Source organism: Apus apus, chromosome 4 (genome assembly GCF_020740795.1).
Source record: "Apus apus isolate bApuApu2 chromosome 4, bApuApu2.pri.cur, whole genome shotgun sequence".
NCBI lineage: Eukaryota > Metazoa > Chordata > Aves > Apodiformes > Apodidae > Apus > Apus apus.
The window spans coordinates 99,375,528-99,396,021 of NC_067285.1; the positions used below are offsets into that span (position 1 = coordinate 99,375,528).

Consider the following 20,494-nt stretch of genomic DNA (forward strand, 5'->3'; position numbering starts at 1 on the left):
AGAGAGTGGAAGCAGGGACAGGTATCCTGGGGGAGCACAGGCAAGTTGGCAGAGAAGCAAGGGATCAGGAAAGGCAGGCCAAAGCATGCATAGAATTGGACCTGGACAGGCATGTTAAGAACAACAAGAAAAGTTTCTACAGGTACATCAGTCAAAAGTGGAATATGAGAGAAACTGTGGGCCCACTTCAGAAGGCAACTGGAGACCGGGCGATGCAGGACATAGAGTAGGCTGAGGTACTCGATGACTACGTTGCCTCAGTCTTCAGCAAAGGCTCTGGTCACACTATCCAAGTTAGGGAATGCAAAGGCATGGACTGTGAAAAGGAAGATGTCTGCACTGTAGGAGAAGAGCAAGTTTATAACCATTTGAAAGACCTGAAGGTGCTCGAGTCCACGGGACCTGATGGGATTCATCCACAGCTACTGAAGGAACTGGCCAGTGAAGTTGCAAAGGCTCTGTCTGTCATATTTGAAAAATCTTGGCAGCCTGGAGACACTCCCACTGACTGGAAAAGGAGAAACATAGCTCCCATTATGAAGAAAGGGAAAAAGGAAGACCCAGGGAACTATAGACCAGTCAGTCTCACCTCTGTGCCCAGCAAGGTGATGGAGCAGATCCTCCTGAAGGCTCTGCTAAGGCACATGGAAAACAAAGGGGTGATTGGTGACAGCCAACACAGTTTCACCAAGGGCAAACTCTGCCTGACTACCTTGGAGGCCTTCTACAATGGGGTTGGAACTAGATGATCTTTAAGGTCCCTTCCAACTCAAGCCATTCTGTGATTCTATGGTAAAGAAATTAGACACCTTCAGTCACAAATAATTATAGTAATTTGTTAATTAAAAAAAAATTGGTTTAAGATTTAGCCAAACTCCATTACTTTTCCTAAGGATGCTCTGTGGAAAATGAGTGCCTATATGATGCTCTCTAACTTTGCCATAACATTCAACAACAGCATGAAAGCTGTCATGCTTGTTGTGTTTACAGAGTGGAAATGTAAACATGTTTTCAAAATTATTTTAACACAGTTACCCTGAGGCTAATTATAGATGTTTGTAGAATTATTTAAAATTGTAAGTGATAGATAATAATAATCCCCTCAGTTCAAGAAGGACAGGGAACTGCTTGAAAGAGTCCAGCGCAGAGCTACAAAGATGGTTAAGGGAGTGGAACATCTCCCTTATGAGGAAAGGCTGAGGGAGCTGGGTCACTTTAGCTTGGAGAAAAGGAGACTGAGGGGTGACCTCATCAATGTTTACAAATATGTAAGGGGTGAGTGTCAGGGAGATGGAGTTAGGCTTTTCTAAGTGTTGACCAGTGATAGGACAAGGGGTAATGGGATCAAATTGGAGCATAGGAGGTTCAAGGTGAATATTCAAAAAAATTTTTTTACTGTGAGAGTGATGGAGCACTGGAACAGGCTGCCTAGAGAGGTTGTGGAGTCTCCTTCTCTGGAGACATTCAAAACCCACCTGGATGCGTTCCTGTGTGATGTGCTCTAGATGACCCTGCTCTGGCAGGGGGGTTGGACTAGATGATCTTTTGAGGTCCCTTCCAACCCCTATGATTCTATGATTCTATGATAATTGTACTTTTATCCCTGTTATGGGTGTTTCTCTGCAATATTTAAGAATCAAAGACAAATTAATACAGAAAGGTCGCTACTCTAGTGATGTACAGATGAAATACCATAGCACATTTGGATTCAGTGTCCTAACTGCTCCTGATTTAGAGATTTGCATTATACTCCAGTTGCTCTTGATTTAGAGCACTGAAGCTAATCTTAATGGTCATGGTAGTACTACATTTTCGCGTAGGAGTTCAGCTATCTGCATTTGAATTTCAAAACATGAATAGGTACACTTTATACCAGTGTAGTGTTTGTTAGCAGAGATTGATTCTTCTCTAGAGGCTGTGCCAAGCTAAAATAAGCTCATTCCTTTGTATACATTTCTCATTATTCTTCCTTGTATATTCCTAGGCATATACAGATTATAGTGATTCGGTTTCCAGAAGAATGGGTTTCATTCCGCTTCCTCTGGCTGTTTTAGTAAGTGGTATCTTTCCTATCTGTTTTTTGTTAGTAAGACCTCACTGTGAAGTGATATATCTGTGAGATAGCTAGCTCCTTTTGGTATTTTGAGGATGAAATTATCACCTTAAATAACTGAAGTGATGCTGCAAAGTTGAGTTGGCATTCAGTATGACCTATCTATCACATGCTAATGATGAGTTTGCAAATGTCTTAGTTTATCAGCCTTTCATAGAAAATCAACTATATTTTAAATTTATAAGCACTTGAATTGTAGCAATGGAATTAAACGACATCTGTGCTTATTAAACATTTATTCCTTTTGGCAATTACCCTGTTCATTCATTCAGAATAGTGAAAGCAGCTGGTTACCAGAAGGTTAGCAGTAGTGTACAAGGGGTTCTTTTTTTTTTTTTTTAGGTTTTTCACTGTGATTCTATGCTTAATGACTAAGTTTTCTTTTATATGGGGCACTGAGCTTCTGAGCTGTTGCAGAATGCATGATTCTGAAATAGTTGACTTTGTTACATGACATGCTGTTATAAAAGGAATCACTTCATCACTGGAATTGTGTCCATATGCCATCTGTTCTGAATTAAGTATGGCAGAATGTTTTCTGTAAATAGCTACTCTGACTTTACCCATACACACATGTAGATAAGCAGTAGTTACTTTAATACTGGGAGTATGCCCTTCCTTTGCCAGCAAAGAAGTTAATTCATAGTTTTTCCTGGAAGAATATCAATATTAATCAACTTTTTAATGTTCTCCAGTAGAGATGGGGAAAAATACTATTGACAGGCTTTGCCTAGTTTTTATCCAGAATTTTTAAAAGCAAAACAACTATGATAATAATAATAATATATTTTATAACTAGGTACAATACAACCAGTAAGAATTCGATTGAAATGCTATTTTCAAGTTAATTATGTTCTGATATGTTATTCTGGATACTAATAGATTTAAAACAAACTGAAGTGCTTTGCTAGCTTGGAACCCTAGCTGCGAAATCCTGAAGTAAAATGGAGATTTCAGGATAATCTGGTACTGAAACTTGGGATTCATATGCCTAGTCAACAAAGCAATTTTGTATTCAAAATGTTAGCATAGTGCAAAACACTGATTGTGTTTTACTGCATCTACATCTCTCGACGTTTTACTCAAAAATTGTTAACTCAGCTTCCAGCCCTTGACTTCTGGGAATGGTTTACTTTGCTTGTTATTTTACTCAAAAGTCAGTGGTGAAGGAAACATTATCAGACTGTGGTTTTGGCCAAGTTGCAACTAGGTGCTAGTGTAATACTTATTTAATAAAAAATCTTAAATACTTAGCACTACCAAGGGCAACATCAGAATAAATTGCTGTTAATGTAAATGCTTCTACTTTTGTCTTGAATTTACCAAGTAAGAAATATCTGAAATATTCTATGAAGAGTTGTGAGCTTCATGTTTCAACTGTTTCACTTTTATCCTTAAAACAGCTCATCAGAGTGGTAACAAGCTCAATAAAAGTACAAGGAGTCTTAGCTTATGTTTGTGTTGTGCTGTTCTACTGTGGGTAAGTAAATGCACACAAGTGAGAAGTTTTTACTGTTACTTGGTCAGATATGTGAAAAAGCTGTTGATACTTCTACGTGTAAGTGTAAAGACAATTTATAAATGTAAAACACTTGTGCTCATAAACTGAAATTGAGAGTGCAGATTGGTCCCTAAGTACTGAAACTGCATTGGGGGTTTATAGCCCTCAATAAGTAACTTCAGTAGTGAAAATGATTAATGGAAAAATGATTGAAAGAATCCGACAGACAAGCACCATACCTCTCTATAAAATGGAAATTGAGTTCCAAGGTATGAAACTTTCCATGAATAGAACTAAAGATTCGATATGCCAACAAAAATAAACAGTGTAAGTGCTCTGAACAGATAATGAATTCTTTTCTCTGGTAGTTAAATGCAAGGTTTCTTCATGTTAGGAAACTGCTATATGGCAAAAAAGCACATGCAAGACTCACATTTCTGGGAAGGACAGGATCAGTGAGTAATCTGAGTTAAGGAATTTCATGTCCAGTGGCAATTTGTCTTCCAAAACTAATTATTTGCAAGTATGTCTTCACTGCCAAGTCAGTTTCTACTTGTGTTACCCTTTACTTCTCACCAATGGATACGTACTTCTGAGATGCATTTAGTTGTCCTTTAAATTCAGGCTCATTTGCCTGTCATGAGATGCTTGCTCTAGGCTATGTAGGAATGACCAGTTTCTAGGAAAGCTGCGTGCTGAACTTCATCAGTGTTTGTTGTCTCAGTACTGATTGATATTGGAGTCTTACTTAAATTAGTCATAAAGTATTAAGTGATTCAAATTGCTGCAGCACAGAGAAACTGCCTGTAGTACTGGGGAAATAACTCTTCCAGTGCCCTATGAACTTCTGATTGTAACTGAAGGCAGCAAAGCTTGGGAAGTAAAAGACTTCTAGGACTAGAAGAGAGAAGGTTGCTGTTGTGGAGTACCTTATGAAAAGAACAGGATTACCATATATTTTTTTCTGAATGGGTAGACTTTTACCTCTACTCTGACCTGACTGATCTGCAAAATAGGTAGAACTTGGTTGGATATATCTAGTCCACATCAGCGTAGAGACAAATTTATTTAGTGTCAGATAACCAGGACTTTAGGATATTGTATATAGGCTGAATGGTAAAATGTTGTCTTTTTCTGCACCATGCTTTGATTTCTTCCACGGTGTACCAGATGCTATGCCCATATTCTCCCTAAAGCCAGCTCTGTGCAATTGAGAGCACTAGCCCCATATCATCCTGTTCAAGCTGTGGTATACCAAGCTCAGCACCTTCATTCTGCTTAGTGTTTTTTTCTTCCCAATATATGTAAGACTTACCTACGTCTGCCATTCTACTGCTGTAGTCCAGTCCTGGATTTTTCCCTGTCCCTGTGGCTTGGAGGATGGAGGGCAGGAAGAAGTAATGGTATTAACATGATGGATTAAATGCTGCTCTTGAAGGCATAGGTCATAGGAGTAAACACACGCTGGTTTATTTTGTCTTTATTGAAAAGTGAGAGCAGATTTTTACTTCCATCAAGATATCAGATTTGGAGCTAACTCACCTCTTTCATCTTTTAAGCAATTTGTGTTCTTAACATAAATTTAAGCTTTTCATCAGATTAGTATAGCATAGATAGGTGAGAAACGTTTGTGATATGATCTGAAACAGCTAACTGGGAAAAAGATTGAGACTGTTGGGTGGAGTAGATTGGTTTGTATTGATATTTAGTGACTGTAAGTTATACTATTAAACTATACTAGTATACTAGTAAAGTTGTAAATCTTGCCCAGCACATGACACTTCAGGGTTTTTTCCTAGATTTTTAACAACTGCAAATTTACATTGTTGTTAGAAATTTGAGCCTGGGGTGGACTGGCAGAAAAGAAAAAAGGAGAATCGTTTGAAACTCTTGCGTAAATTTCCATGAGAAGCTGGAACTGATACAGTAAAGTGTTGATTTATAGTCTTTTCAAATTCTGATCTCTTTAAATCATAATCAAATCATTCTGTGAACATCTGTTATTTCAGAATGAAAGCATGTTACATAAAAAGTGGAGGAAAAACACCTATAAAACTTATTAAAAATGGAAGAGAGCTTCTCAACTCTCAGAAACTATATCTGTCCCAATAACCTAATAAAACTTCAGAGAATCACAGCTTTCAGCTTGTATAAAATGTTTTCTTTGTGGTTGCTTGGATACTAAAATGTCAGTTTCTTCCAAGTATTGAAAGTGGTCTGTTCTGCTCATTCTTCCATTTATCTGAATTTCTTCTACTGGTAAATATATTGCATAGAATTCCCTTAGAAGTGCAGTGGACTTTGTTTTTCTGTTTGACAAGTTCTGGTACATTAATGCAGCTGCTGCTGTAGCTGTGCTGAAGTGTCCCATTATGATTAAACAGTTAGATCCTTTCTGTGGATCTCTGAATGTTCACTTCAGGTCTTCCTTTTAGTCTGTTATTGATCTACATAATAAACAGATTTTCAGAGAGTGGAGGATGAAGTCTGCATGTGGTTCACTTCTGTTACGTAGGTTGATTTGCTTATAAAACGTTTACATTCATCCTCCAGAGAATGGTGCACTACTTGCTGCTTGTTCTCTGGTGAGCCTTCATCTGCTTCAGCTCTGCTTTCACCTCTAGGGTGGACATGGGTCTGCATGTTGTGTGATGCTAGTAATGGAACTTGGATTTTACAAAGCTCATTTGAGTTGTAAATCTAAAAGCACTTGATGGTAGATGAGACCTTCAAATGAGAATACAGGCATAAAAGGGACTTTGATGATTTGCTGTATTTTGTGCTGCAGATCAGTCATAATAAAAGGAATCTGCCATCAATTGAACTGTGCTATGATGGTAATGCAGTGCTGCCTCTTTGGATTTGTTGAGTTTTATGGACTGTCTTCTGTGATGTGAAAAAGGACTTTTTATGATTAGCCTGTAATTTGTGAAAGCTTGGTATTTGCTTTGTTGTGGTTCAAAGTCCACTAGTGGCCCTTGGCTGGGCACACTTAAGACTATAGTTTTAACAGTAGTGCATTTAATTTGGACTTGCACTGTTGAGGGCCCTTTTTGGTTCTGCATTTAAATGTTTGAAGTTTTCAATGTTTGCTTAACTGGCCTTGTAATGCTTTTGTTAAAATGTGATAAAACTTAATGTCTTTCTCTAGATGCCTTCTGAAAAAAAAATAATAAATTTAAATATAACCTGAAACATTGCTAGGAAAAGGGAATTGCCTTTTGATCTTGCTATTGAAGGGATTTAATTTGTTAGCTAATCCTTCCAAGACAGCAGTAACCATATACAATGATTTTAGTAGGAATAATTGCACTGTGAATACTGTGCAATTATTTTAATATACTAATGCAAATATGTAAACAAATACATATTTTTTTTCCAGGTTAATATCTGTAAAAGTCCTTAACAGTATTGTATTGCTGGGGAAATCATGTCAATATGTAAGAGAGGCAAAAATGGAGGAGAAATTATTCAATCCTGTCCTGACTGCTACCCCAGGGAAGCCGTCTGGCAAGCAGCAAAGCATGTATAAATCCACACAAGGTAAGGCTAACTGCCTTGGTTTGCTTTCAGTTGTAATGAAAATTGCTTTCACACTGAATTTAGTATTAAACCAGATGTATAACATTGTTTGCTGCACAGTAACCCTGTTGCTGAACCTTAATTGTATCATATCACAGCAGTGAACACAAGTCTGTAAACACAATAGAATCTATTTCTTTTAGTTCATGCATCTTTTTCTGGATATAAATACCCATCTCTCTAAGATCTCACCCTGGTATGTGGAGGTGATAGAAATATCAGAACAGTAGCATTCTTTTAATTGAAAATCATGATAGAATGGTTTGAGTGGAGAGGAACCTTTTAAAGATAATCTAGTCCAACTCTCTCTGCCATGTCACTACACAAATAAGTAAATATTTGCACATCATCTCTGGTTGTGCTGAAGTTTAATAAGAAAGGAATCTGTTAATTTCTTACGGAAGTGAATGTAACACAATAGGTATAATTACTTGTAGTTGTAATTAAAATATTAATGAAAAGCTTTCTGATCTCCAAACAGAAATTTCAGCTGGTCTCCACTTGCTTCATTTCAAGTCTGTGTAGCATGATTTTCTCATATAGGTCCTCAGCATTAGCAGTTAATACATAATTAGAATAGGGCATCATTATATCCCTGTGACACATTTATATAAGGAAACAGAAACCTCCATTGTTCCAGTCAACTGAATTGGATCTTCCTCTGTGAAGAGCGGAATGAGAGCCCTTAACAGTGAGGCTTTTGTCGTGCTCACTCTATTGCTTGCCAAAGACTTGAAATGTAAGTTGCTTATTAGTTGTAATAGTGTCTCGCCAGCCCTAGTAGAGCAAAGAATCTGTCAGTGTTTCAGTCATAAATCTCTGTCTCACCTGTGTCGATTCACACCAGGCAGAAACTTGGTGCTAGCATTTATTTTTAATTAGCTTCAATTCATAGGGTTGCTTTAGTTTCATGATGGAAGAATGTAATATGAATTGGTCTGAATGTCTTTCATATTTCAATAGGTAACTGTCATAATGATAATGTTACAATCAAAAAGTCTAGTACTGCACTTGGATATGAGACATAATAAGTCATACTTACTTAGATTGACCCTTAAGCTCACAGTAAATAAATCCTGAAGACTATTTTTAGCTGAAGCAGCAGCAGTTTTACCAGAGCAGTCAGCAAGATGCTTATTTCATCAAATAGAAAAATTTTGCTTGAAAAGCAGCAAGCAACAAGCTTTTGCTGGTTTTATTTAGAATATTCTTAACTTCCATCGGTGATGAAAAAGCTCAATTTTTAACATTTTTCCAGGGAATTGTGTACCTTTTACCAGCTCTTTATTTAGTAGGACCTCTGATTATGTGAAAGAATTCTTTCACCTGCTCCAGCTTCTGTGTCTCTGCATTATTACTGCTGGCCTCTGCAATATTGGTTAATCCCTGTGCTCCACTTGATAAGTTCTTTTTCAATACAGTCTCTCAACCCTTCTCTTACTAGAATGAGGGTGAGGAAATTAATCTGGTCAACTTACTGTCACCTTATAATGGAAGTCAGTTTATTTTCCTAAGAGTTTCCACCTTGTCTACAGAAACATCTTAAAATTTTGGAGGATAAAATTTTATACTTGCTCTTGAAGAATGGAAGTTCTAATTACTTGTAATCATTTATAGGCTGACCAGTTTTCTCTGGAAGCTTCTGGTTTAGAAAATACTTACCTTTCTAATGAAGTTCTACAATTAGCATTACTTGCCTGCTTGCTTGATGCAAATTTAGTACCTTGGACTTGCATAGGACTGTAGAAATCAATCTATGTATCTTTAAGTGGTAGATGGTATGCTGTGAAGAGCTGCTATACAGAAAGAAGCTTTTGTAGTAATTTGGATAGTGCTGCCATTCTGATAAATAATGTTCCCTTGGGCTGGTCTGCAGTACTCTGCATATTAGATTTTTTTTCCAGATTCCTTTAGAAACAGTAGCTCAAGTCTTTATGAGGAGATAGTAAATACGAAAAATATCCTTGTCATTTGTTTGTGCATTTTAACTCTTTAAATGTTTTAACAAAATGTGGAAACAATACATGTATATTACTTACAAATATCTTAGGTTAATGGAGCCAGTGTTCAATTCCACTGAAGTAAGAGGCAGGAATAAAAATAGACATCTTTAATAGAACTACTTTAGAAGCCAGTGCTATTAAAATGTGTAGCAGTGCATAAGTCATTAGCTATCCCTAGAGAAGCCAGGTTTATAATACATATATAGAGGATTAAGGCACATCTAGCCCCTGCTACAGAGATTCCTTTTCTTCATTTCACCAGGAAATATTTGGTCATTCACACAATGACAGTCCAAAATCTTGCCTAACCCAACAAAAATGAGTATGTAAACCAGAAAAATGCAGTGTATGTCCTAACATCTGCAAGAGCAATATGCTCTTGCTCCTTATCTGAACTCTCTTCCTATCCTTCTATCAAATTAGAAAAGGAAACCTCTTATGGTAAAACTAAGATGTGGCAGTGTCTTCCACCAAGCATTCTCCTGTTGCTTCTGCACATTTGATGCAGGACACTTTCTCGGGAGAGCTTTGGATTAATCTGGATGCTAAACATGCATCAGTATGTCTGTTATCTTTGTAATTGTGTTCTGTTCCAACAGGAATTTCCACAGATGAAAATGGATCTACATCAGTTACCAATCAACCTGTGCATCAGAAGGAGAATACACCATCTTTACTTGTGACAAGCAATTCTGATCAGTTTCTGACAACTCCTGATGGAGAAGAAAAAGATATAAGCCAAGACAGTTCAGAATTAAAACACAGGTCTTCAAAGAAAGACTTGTTGGAGATAGACAGGTTTACTATTTGTGGAAACAGAATTGACTAAGTTTGTGGTTTGTTTGGGTTTTTTTAATCAATGTGCTAAGGATACTGAGCTGTTGGGACAGCAAATGCTACCAGAATGGACAGTTGCCAAAAATGGCACGTAAATATTTATTTAAAAACTTAAATTATTAATGGCAAAAAAAATTAATTTCTTTCTACAAGTAACTTGGCTTGGTATCTGGTCAGGTCAAGTAAGTGATCTTTAGTTTGCCTCTTGGAAAATACGGTGGATCATGAGTCTCTAGCCTGGTGGCAGAGCTGCAGTATCACTTTTCTGGAAAATAGACTGGGGAAAAAAAAGTATAATCCTGTTCTGTGTTATGAAACCATGCTTCCGGAACATACTGCTTTTCATGAAGGTTCCTCCAGTGTAAGGAAACTCCTGGAAATATATGACAGCTTGACCAGAAGATTGCCTTTCCAGTTACCTTGGTTTATTAAATATCTGCAAGCAGAATTCAAAACTTGTGCTTGTATCAACCTATGCATAAAGCACTGGCACATAGAACAGTAAGTCAAGATAGTTATTCTTGTCAACAGAAATCTTTTCAAGGTGTATCTTGAAAATCTTGTAATCAGAATAAAATTTTGCCTTTAAACAAAAGACAATGCATACTATTTTATCTAAATACTAAACACCAAGGAAAGATCACAGTAATGAAGGTTCTGCTTAGCTGGGCAAATATGAAGCATATTCATTTCTTGTGTGTCCTGCGAGGCAAATTATTTATAAAATTATTTTTAAAAGCTGAAGATTTTTTGTTGTAGGAAAAAATAATAAAGGGGCACTTGTATATGTTGAGGAAAGGCAGTGTAAATTGCAGCAAGCACCTGTTGTGTTGGAGCTGTGTGTACAGCATTAACACAGCAGAAAATAATATTACACTGCATTTTGGGTTTAACTTATGAGTGACATCTGTGTGTTAACTTGCTTGAGAACATGCCTGTAAAATCTCATGCTGACAATCAGAGTTATCCATTTTAATTCATTGGCTTTAGCTAGACTTGTGTAGATGGACTAGATCTATAAAGAGCATTTAAGCATTACAATGCATCTTAATTTCTAGCAGGAGATGCAGTTGTGGGAGAATCAAGGAAAGATAGTTTGGAATCCTGAGATCAAGAGTGGAATTTGAGCTGAAAACTTAGGCTGGAGACTTGTATCAGGAGAGAGCCTTTATTTAATGATACATTCTTCATATCTTGTTAAAAGACAGCATTAAATGCAGATGCCTTTCAGATATTTAAATAAGCAGCAGTTTCACTTTCCAAGGGAGGGTATCGTAAAAGTACTTCAGTGCTAGAAAAATGGAGACAAATTTTGCTCTTAGCTCATTTTGTAATTTGTCAGAGTGGGAAAGCCAAAATTTATTTGGTTTATGAACATAAAAAAGTGTAATGTATATGCTAATCCCTCAAAGTTGCAGGACTACAGTAAAATATCAAATGGAGACAGCTGGACAGAGTTACCCCGTATCTGAGTAGACTTGGTAATGAGATAGCTTTGTTACACAGATTAGCCTGGTCTGCTCTGCTGGGAACTTCTTGCTTCGGTCTTTCAGCCTCTCCTTTCCCATCAACAGTAGCTGAGTAACAGCCAAAATCTGTGGTTACTGTTCAGGGATGAGAGTAAAAAGTAGAGGAGTCGTGCTGGGGAAAAATCTGAAATTCTTTAATTTTTGTTGTATTTTATACTAATTGGAGCTGTTCACACATTAAAATTCAGATTATCTGTCAATTTGGTGTATCTTTCTTTTGAATTATATAGCAGTTGCTAAAGGAAGTTTGGAAATGCTTTCATTTTTTTCTGTTGAATGACATTCTGTATCAATTTTATAAGTGCATCTTGTGTGAAACCCAATAAAATTCAATTTTGTAATATTTGTTTAAAAAAGAAAGTACAGTGTCAACATTTCTTTCTTAGTGTTTAGCGTTGGTGAATTTGCCATGTACTTACTGTACTGAATTCTGATTTCCATAAAGTAAAATTCTTGCAAATGTGGGACATCGGTATGCTTGAGAACTGGGTTATCAGTGGCTTTGCTTCTGATTTATTTCTGTAACAGTTGGTTATTGCCACTTGTAGGAAGAAGATATTGATGCCAGCCTACTATTAATTTGTGTTTTAAAGACAAAACCCATGTAAGGGAAAGAATATTGTGTCTTGAGGTATAATTAATGTAGTCAGTTACTACAGTTGGACACCTACACAGCAAAACCAAATTTAACTGCAGTGTGAGCTTAGGCACATCCTTTACTGAGCAGATGAACAGTGAAAGGGTAATGGCTGACTGCTCTTAAGTCCAAGTCCTGGCCTTGACGGTCTTGAGGCTGGGACCCTTTTTGCTTTGTTTTTACATTTTAATTGTGATAACTGGATCCAAAGCAGTATAGCTGGGCTTTGAGAGATGGCTGTTACATCTCCATTTGTTGTAATTCAGAGGTAGATTTGAGGCACTGGTTTTAGAGGGTATTGCAAATGCAACACTTCCCCTTAAAGTCTGATAGGAGTGCAACTGGGCATGGAATTTTTTTGTTTTCTCTTGTTCCAGGCTGTCCTGTTGTTCTCATGTTCTTGCTTATGATTAATAGGGATTCCTTGAATATCTAGCACTGCATCTTTAAAGAAAGGTCACAGCCTCTTCTCTGACCCTGGGTGGTCCTTTCAGAACTCTTAGAGGTGGCTGAGGGGGAACAAGCCACAACACAAAACAAAAAAACCTCACTGCCAAATTTTCTTGTCTATAGATGCAGTTGTTTATTTCTTTAAAAGCTCCTGTCTTACCAGTGAAATATATAAGAGCACCAGAGGTTAAGCAGTGAATAAATTGAGTTCTTCAATTCACAAATCCCCCCCCAAATAAAATCTAGGCAGTTCTGATGCAAAGTGATGTTTCAACTAAAGTCACAGTTGCCAAATTAATTCCTAAAGTACACACTGAATACACTGTATAATCATAATTAGTATTATTCATTATGGAAGCATTAAAGAACAACATTGTTTTCCATAGGATTAATTAGTCTTTTGAAGCCTTTCAGATGTTCATCAGTCAAGTAGAATCTCCCCTCAAGCAAAGTAGTTTTTCAACTGCAAGTATGCTCTTAATTTACTTGTTTCTTAATTTAGAATTTTTAAATTTTTTTTCAACTTTGTCATACTTGGTTTTGTAGTGCAAAAATTTGTATATTCTAAATATTCATTTAGAATTTAGTTTTTGTGTGTCAGCATAGTTCTTAAGGTCACTTGCTAAGGCCAGTATTTGCCCTGTTGCAGTTGCTTTTGCCAGCTCAGCTGTTGGGCTACAAAACTGAATTTGGTGTTGGTAAGCAAGGACAAATGGCATTAAATTATAGCACGATTGTAACCAAACGCTGAAACTCCTGAAACATTGCAACATTTTGTTCTACAAACTGGGCTACTCCATTGTCAGTAAACTAGGAGTTGTACCCACTGTGTCAGTCTTGGGTAATTATGGCTTTGGAAATGCTCTTCACAATTACTAAGCAAAGTTTACTTTTAAAACTTCTTCAGAATAATTGCTCTTTCTTAGAAATTTGGACTATGTTCACTTGCTGACTCCAGGGAAGCAACTAGTTTTGTGCAAGGGCTGAGCAGCTAGCAAAGGGGGCTTATGGCAAACACTGAACGCAGTGCAACAGGACTGCCTTTATCTTGAGGAAGCTTTTATGTAAATAGTGACATGAGATGCTTAGACTATGAAGAACACCTTAACACATCATTTCTGTATGTTTCTTTCTCTAGAACAGTATCTTCCATCAACTATGCCAACTAAGCATAGCTAGACTATTTTTAGGACTTCAGTATTCCGATTTAGAAAAAATGCTGCCAATAGAGTTGTAAGATGGATCATTCATGTACAATACTGAAGAACACCCTAGTGATCTCACAAGCCTAATAACAGAAAAATCCAAAATTATAATAGGCTTTAAAAATGTCTGTTTTACCCAAAACGTTATTGTCACATTTGCAATGGAATAATCTCAGATTTTAAAATCTGCTTTTCTTGCTGTCATTTTGGGCATGGTCACATTTTATTGGTTCTTCCAGGCTATAAGCTGCTGCTTCTTTTTTGAAAAACTGAGTAAACCCAGTCTGTAGAGGAAAATACTCTCACTGGAATTTAACTGGAGAAGGGAGGTGCTCTTGGACTAATACAAAATGTTGGTTGTCTTTATTTTTACAGTAATTACCTTTTCTTCCTCTAAAGATGATTGCTGGCTTTGGGTTTGCCATAATATTCAAAGTAGCTGTCGGCAGCCTGTGGTGAAGAGTGAGATGGGTATCAAATTATCAGTGTTATGATTTCATCACTGGATAATACGAGTACAAGGACACCTGATAACCTTCAAACACAATCCTGCAGAGGCCATAAACCTCATTAATGAGAAGCTGTGGCCTAAAAGCCACATGAAACCTGTTAACTCTCTCTAGCATGCTGTGGAGCATTTGAAAGTCTGTCCCAGTGTCTCAGATAAAAGTTGTTCAAGATAACGTTTTTCACAGATAAAATCATTGGTGAATTATTTTCCTTTAGCCCATCTTGGGGGAGGGGATAAAAATAAACTTCCATGTGGAAAAAAAAGCAACACACGAAATGTTTGAAAATAGCCTCTGCAAAGGCAGAACTTCATATATCAGAAGAGTAGGAATGACATGTACTTGGGTGCACGTTTCCAGAGGTCATTTGTGTATGTTTACATGGTAGGGACAAGGTGTAAAGTCTTTTCTCAGACATTCCATACTCCTAAACTGTACCATTTGGTTACTTTGACTGTCAGTGTAGCCCTTTAGGATCAACTAAACAAAATTCAGCTGTAATATTATTTCCAGAGTCCTTTTGTTCCTCCAGTTGGATACCAGATCTTCAAAGTATGTGGTTGCTTCTGCAAAGGTACATGCTCAGGGCTTGGGGAAGGTCTTCCTTTAAGCTGTTTTCTGTGATACCAGATGAGAAGCCCTGGTAGAGCAACATCTGAGTATGTAGATAACAAAACTGCTTGTTCATGGATCAATGTAATCCTTGACTCTGAGCTGGGGCAGGGACTGGGCACTTTCTAAGAGCAGATATTTCCTTTCCTTTGTTACACTGCTCAGGAATTTGGCCAGGTATGGTTTCTTTCTGCTGATGGGTACCAAGATGAGGCTATGACCTGATGTGAACTCTACAGGGCTCTCCTGGATGTAGATTGCATGTAGAGAGAGGTCAGAGCAGAAAAGGGAGGCCTTTGTTAAAGCTCCCTTTGTAACCATAAATAATGCACCTTAGGACCACAGTACAGAAGTTTCCTACTTGACCTCCTGGAATAAGTAAACAGTACACTTAGATCCATAGAGAATCATTTAGAGAGACTTCTCTTGCCTCTCAAAGCCAACAGCTGAGCAGGCAGGGGAGGGGTGAGGGGGATGGTGCTGTGGTGAGGATGATGGTGTGGTTTGTCTGACGCAGGAAGGAGGCAGTCAGACTCCATTCCACTTGCCTCATCTAAAATGGAGTGGGTTTGCATGTGAGAATGGGAGATAAGGGTAAGAACATCTGAGCTCCAGCCAGCTCCTTTTAGAAGCCAAAGGAGGTGGTTTTAAGTGTTGTCCTGAAAGTACAGCACCTCTAGCTCTTTTACCACTGGAGGTTTTTATACTATGTGCCTTTTAAGGCCATACATTGGCCCAATATATCAGCCATACGTACATGCAACAGTCGCAGCTTTTAAGAGAGTCTATGCTAGAGCAACTGCCTGTTTTTTGGGAGGACAGTGTCATAATTTGGGTCTTTCTGGTTTTATTCTGCTGCCATTGCCTCCTTCCTCTATATTGGTGCTCATCACATAGTCCAGCACTGGTGGCTGGGTTCCCTGCCATGAAAGTTGTGGGGAAGTTTCTAAAACTTGCAAACTAAAGCGAGTTTCTAAAACTTGCAAGCTTGTCAACCTGCCACGTCGGCTTGATGCCAGGGCTGAGGTTTGTCCGCTGAGCTGTTCAGCTGTTTTCTGCCTGTTTTGTTCCAGTACTCATCACTTCACTTGTTTTACTTGTCTGCTTGTTTTACTTCTCTACTACTTGTTTTACCCTTATTAATCAAGGCTGTTTCATGGTATCAGAAGCTGTGTAGAACTACTTACTCTAGCTCAATGCAGCATCTAATCCATGTACCTCCTGATAGATACTTGCTTAACAGCTTCCTCAGTCTTAAAAGGCAGAGATTCCACAACCTTCTGGAACAGTAAGTATGTACACTCTAAATGTTGTCATTACCTAGAGAAAGCTTCCAACTGTCTGATTTATATCTTTCTTACTGAAATTTAACTCGTCCTACTTTTTGTCCATCCTGGACATGAAGAATAAATTTCATCTCTCTCTCTCTTTTTTTCTCTTACACCCTTGACAGCTGAGACTGCTTCATGTTTTCCTTCAGGCCCCTTTGCTAAACAAACACAAGGAACTGACCTTCTCTTTGTACGGACAGCTTGTCCCATGCTCATCCTGGGCACAGAAATCCAGCTGATGCCTTCTTCCCCAGCTAAGCTGAGCATGAGGATTGCATCAGCCAGCTTTTACTTGCCATATCCTGGTGTGGGATTTACCTCTTAAAAACAGGATGCCACTTCTGACCCAGGAGAGTTTGAATGCACGGAGAGATCTATATACTTTCTATGTAACTGCGTAATTGTTCCCAAGCCTGCACTTGTGCTGGAGTGTAGTGCTGCCAGAATGTAAAATCCTGCATTAGAGCGGCTTCAGTTTAATTTTTTTACCATCTGTTTCTGTGGTTAGTTAAGTTTGTTTTGAACTCCTGTTGTGTAGTGCATTCACAGCCCTTCCTTTACCTTTCTCTTGCACAATACTACTGATTAAAAACCCTGAATGGCAATGGAGCATAAAGAGACCTCTGGAGAATCTCACTGCTGTGGGATGATGAACTAGTGACAAATAGTCCCCAAGCAGCATTTCCCAGCATGCTTTGTCAACTGCTCCAAACAATTTTAATCTGCACTGTTTCTTTAGCTGGAGAATATCATATGAGAGAGTATCAAAAGCCTCATGAAAATAAACATGTGTAATACCTTCTGCTTCTCACCTTATGGTGTATTACACTGTAGGAGGGAAGCACACTGGTTTGAAATGATCTGATAAATTTATGTTGATTTTCAGTCATCATCATGCTACTCTTCAAGCACTAAAAAGAACCCCAAATCTGATTACTTGCCCAGAAAGATTCTGGAAGACTGCAGCTGGTTTGATCTGTCGTTTCCTTTTTCCCTGTTCTAAAGATTGCTCTTTAAAATCACAAGAAAACCACTAATGTCTCTGTTAGCCAGTTTTTGGAGTTTTTTGTTTTGGTGCCCAGGATAAGACCTAAGCTGAGTGAAAACATTTCACATAGCTCAGTATCGATGTGGCAGAATCCTGATGAGTCTCTGTGAAACTGCCAGTGGTATATTTGGTAGGGAGAATGGTGGGTTTGTACTGCTCTGCTTTGTCTTCATGTGGTGGTCCCACAAAGAAGGTTGACAGGAATCTAGTAAGAAGCTCTCATAACGTTGTGCAAAGCCTTACTAATGTGCCTTGTGTTAGATAAACCTCTGAAATACCTTGTGATGTCCTAAGGTCCAGTGATGAGAAACAGGCAAGCACAGTAATTTCAAAGTCAGCCAGGCAAGACAGTGTCCCACTACGACCCTCAAACACAGGGTAAGGGCTGTGGCTCAGCTCCTGTCCCTGCCCTTTGCCAGCTTGGGGAAAGGGGAGCAGTGTGCAGCTGAGGCAGTATTTGGGCATCTAAAATTCATAATTCCTTGAAGAGATTCCCCCATATTACTTCCTGCCCTTCCCTTGGATTTACAATAAGAACCTGTTTTTTTCTGGTCCTTGACTTCAGTCCAGATCAAGCTGCTACTGCTTACCAGAGGGCTCCCATTACTCCTTCTCTCCCAAAGCCTACCTGAAGTCTCCGGATCCTGACAAGCTGGCAGGTAGAGTGGCTTTTCTCAAGAAGAAGATTCCAGCCTTCCTCAACAGCTCATGCAACATCACCCCGTGGCTGAGGGTTACAAAACCATCCTGGAAACACCATCTCTGTGCTCGTCTCCAGGATGCATTTGGCTCCACTGAATCCTTAAACTGGATTAGGATTCACAAGTCTAGAGCAACATCACCACTATTTACTCTCTTTCTCTCTCTGCTTTACTGCAATTATCTAAACTGAACAGCCAGGGTTACTCTTGGCTGAATCTGTGCCTCTCCGGTGCCCTTGGGGCTTGGGTGCTGACAGAGACCACATCTCCTGAGCAGGAGCCCTTCTATTGCCCAACTGAAAGTCACTGATTTTTCTTTGCAGTGATGACTGTAAAATGGTTTTTCAGTGAGGCGTTTGTCATGTTCTGCAACAAGGAACAAATTCCTACTTGCAGGCAGGATATTGGAGCACCAATTTAAACTATCTTTAATCTCATGGCTACCTGTTAAGAGGGGAAGCAGAGGAAACCTGCAATATGTTCATTTCCTTTCTCCTTACTCTAGCAGATACAGCGAGCAATGAATCACTTTCTTCATAACACTACTTCCAGTGAAAGACTGTTATCATCTTGATTGTCTGTTTTTTCTAGTCTAAAGTAGCTTAGTATTCTTCCCTCTAGACTGTCCATAATTTGCACTTTTGACAGGTTGTTCCCAAGATTGGAGGCAGGCTTCCCATCAAGGCTTCACTGGAAACAGGAACCACAGAATAATTATTTCCCTTCAATGTTATGCTCCTGTTAATGTATCTTATAGTTGATAAGGCAATTTTTAATGAAGTTGTCTCTGTCAGCGTAAACTTTGGACATTTCCCATGTAGTGGCATGGCCAACTGCATCAAGCCTGGGCTAGCCTTTAACAGGATTTAGATGCCAAAAAGTTTTGTTTAGGCACCTGAATGCTTTAAGAAAACTAGTCTCTTTTATACTCTGTTGAGAGATTGTGACTTGTCTTTATTAAGCTGTGATGCCCATAAATGTGGCTTAATGGTTTTGCTTTGGGACCCTGAAGCCTTGATTACAGATAATCAAAAGTCACTTTTTTCCAAGACCTGAAGCAGGCAATCAAGATGCAATATGAGCTCCACTTACAATGTCACTATCTTGACACGAAATCCTAGATGTAGCACTGTGAAGGAGAGATGAAAGGTGAAAGCTTTGTCTGATTTTCTTTGCACTTCAATAATCTTTAAATTTACACTCCAGTGAGGTATCAAACATTTAGTTGTTATATTTTTGGATGAGAATTGAAATAAAATACTACAGGCAAGAAGTTAAGTCCCTCAGCCTGTGCTCTTAGTGGAATACTGGCAGACCACAAAGAATCACAGAGACATACTTCCCCCTGACAGGTTTCCTGTGTGATTAATGTATTTTATATAGTGCTAATTTACTGTAAAGACCCCACTCTTGTCCATAACATCTTAGGAAGGCAGCCTAAAGTCAAATACTTGTTTAAAAAACAAAACCAAACAAACCCAAACAAACCCAAAAACCCTAAACAAAACTCCACAAAACCACCCCACACTGTCTTTTTAAGGCAAATTATAGCAATTTCCAGAGCACTGCAACTTATAAAAATCTTCAAAACAATGTAGAGCAGCTCCTCGGTTCTAGCTGACTTTTCCTAATTAAAACTAATTCAATTAGTAATTCCTAGGTTGTGAATTGAAAGCACCACTATAGCTAGCCCTTCAATGCAGTAACATTTAAAGATACCTTTAATCTGAAGTAATTAATTAGGAAATATACTATAGTTCCCTCTAGGCAACTCCCCTAGCAAACAACTGGCACTAAAAAAGCTTGTGCCTGCTTGAAAGTGATATATATATTCAAAGGTATACCCCAAATTCTGTAATAGCTTTCACTTAAGCCACAATCCTTTCTGCTTTTTGAAATGTGCAATAAATCCTGGTGCAACTATAATACCATGCTTTCACATTTCAGCCAATAATCTCAAAAACAATAAATCTCGATTATGCTTCACAGCAGCACTTCCCACAAAGGGACAGAAAGGAATGTTTTTGCTTAAGAAATTAGTGACATGAAGTACAGGGAATCTAGCTCACTGACGCAAAAGCTGTCTCATAGTAAGGACCAAGGCCTAAAGTGCTGGCCCTGAAGCGCACTTTCCTGAAGCAAAGGAAACTCTTTGTTTTACTGTCACTGTGTTGCGTTTGATCAAGGGAATGTGCAAAGGTTATTTCAAGCTTAGGCTTCAGGATTATCTGATCTCCATGGGTAAAATTCTGAGCACGTTCACTCCTCTTCGCAGCACCATGAGTGAAGCATGCTATGAGATTTAAAAACCAAAAAGGTTTAGATATCACGTTCTTTTCTTGGCCCTCCAGGACTTCTTTTCTATTACTTTCCTTTCTTTGAAAGCTTTTGTCTGTAACACTTATTAACTGGAGGCTTTTTCTTGAAAAGAAATAC

At 38.3% G+C, this 20,494-nt stretch overlaps 1 protein-coding gene across 4 annotated transcripts in view; it reads left to right on the forward strand.

Annotated features, from left to right (window-relative positions):
* Positions 1-11,925, forward strand: part of TAPT1 (transmembrane anterior posterior transformation 1) — a 49,298-nt gene extending 37,373 nt beyond the window's left edge. For all 4 annotated transcript variants that reach the window (XM_051620091.1, XM_051620092.1, XM_051620093.1 and 1 more), the window contains 4 exons: positions 1,985-2,053; positions 3,517-3,593; positions 6,997-7,157; positions 9,799-11,925. In XM_051620091.1, the coding sequence (XP_051476051.1) occupies positions 1,985-2,053; positions 3,517-3,593; positions 6,997-7,157; positions 9,799-10,028 (537 nt within the window). In that variant the 3' untranslated portion in view covers positions 10,029-11,925. The remainder of the gene's footprint in view (positions 1-1,984; positions 2,054-3,516; positions 3,594-6,996; positions 7,158-9,798) is intronic.
* The last annotated feature ends 8,569 nt before the right edge of the window (positions 11,926-20,494 follow it).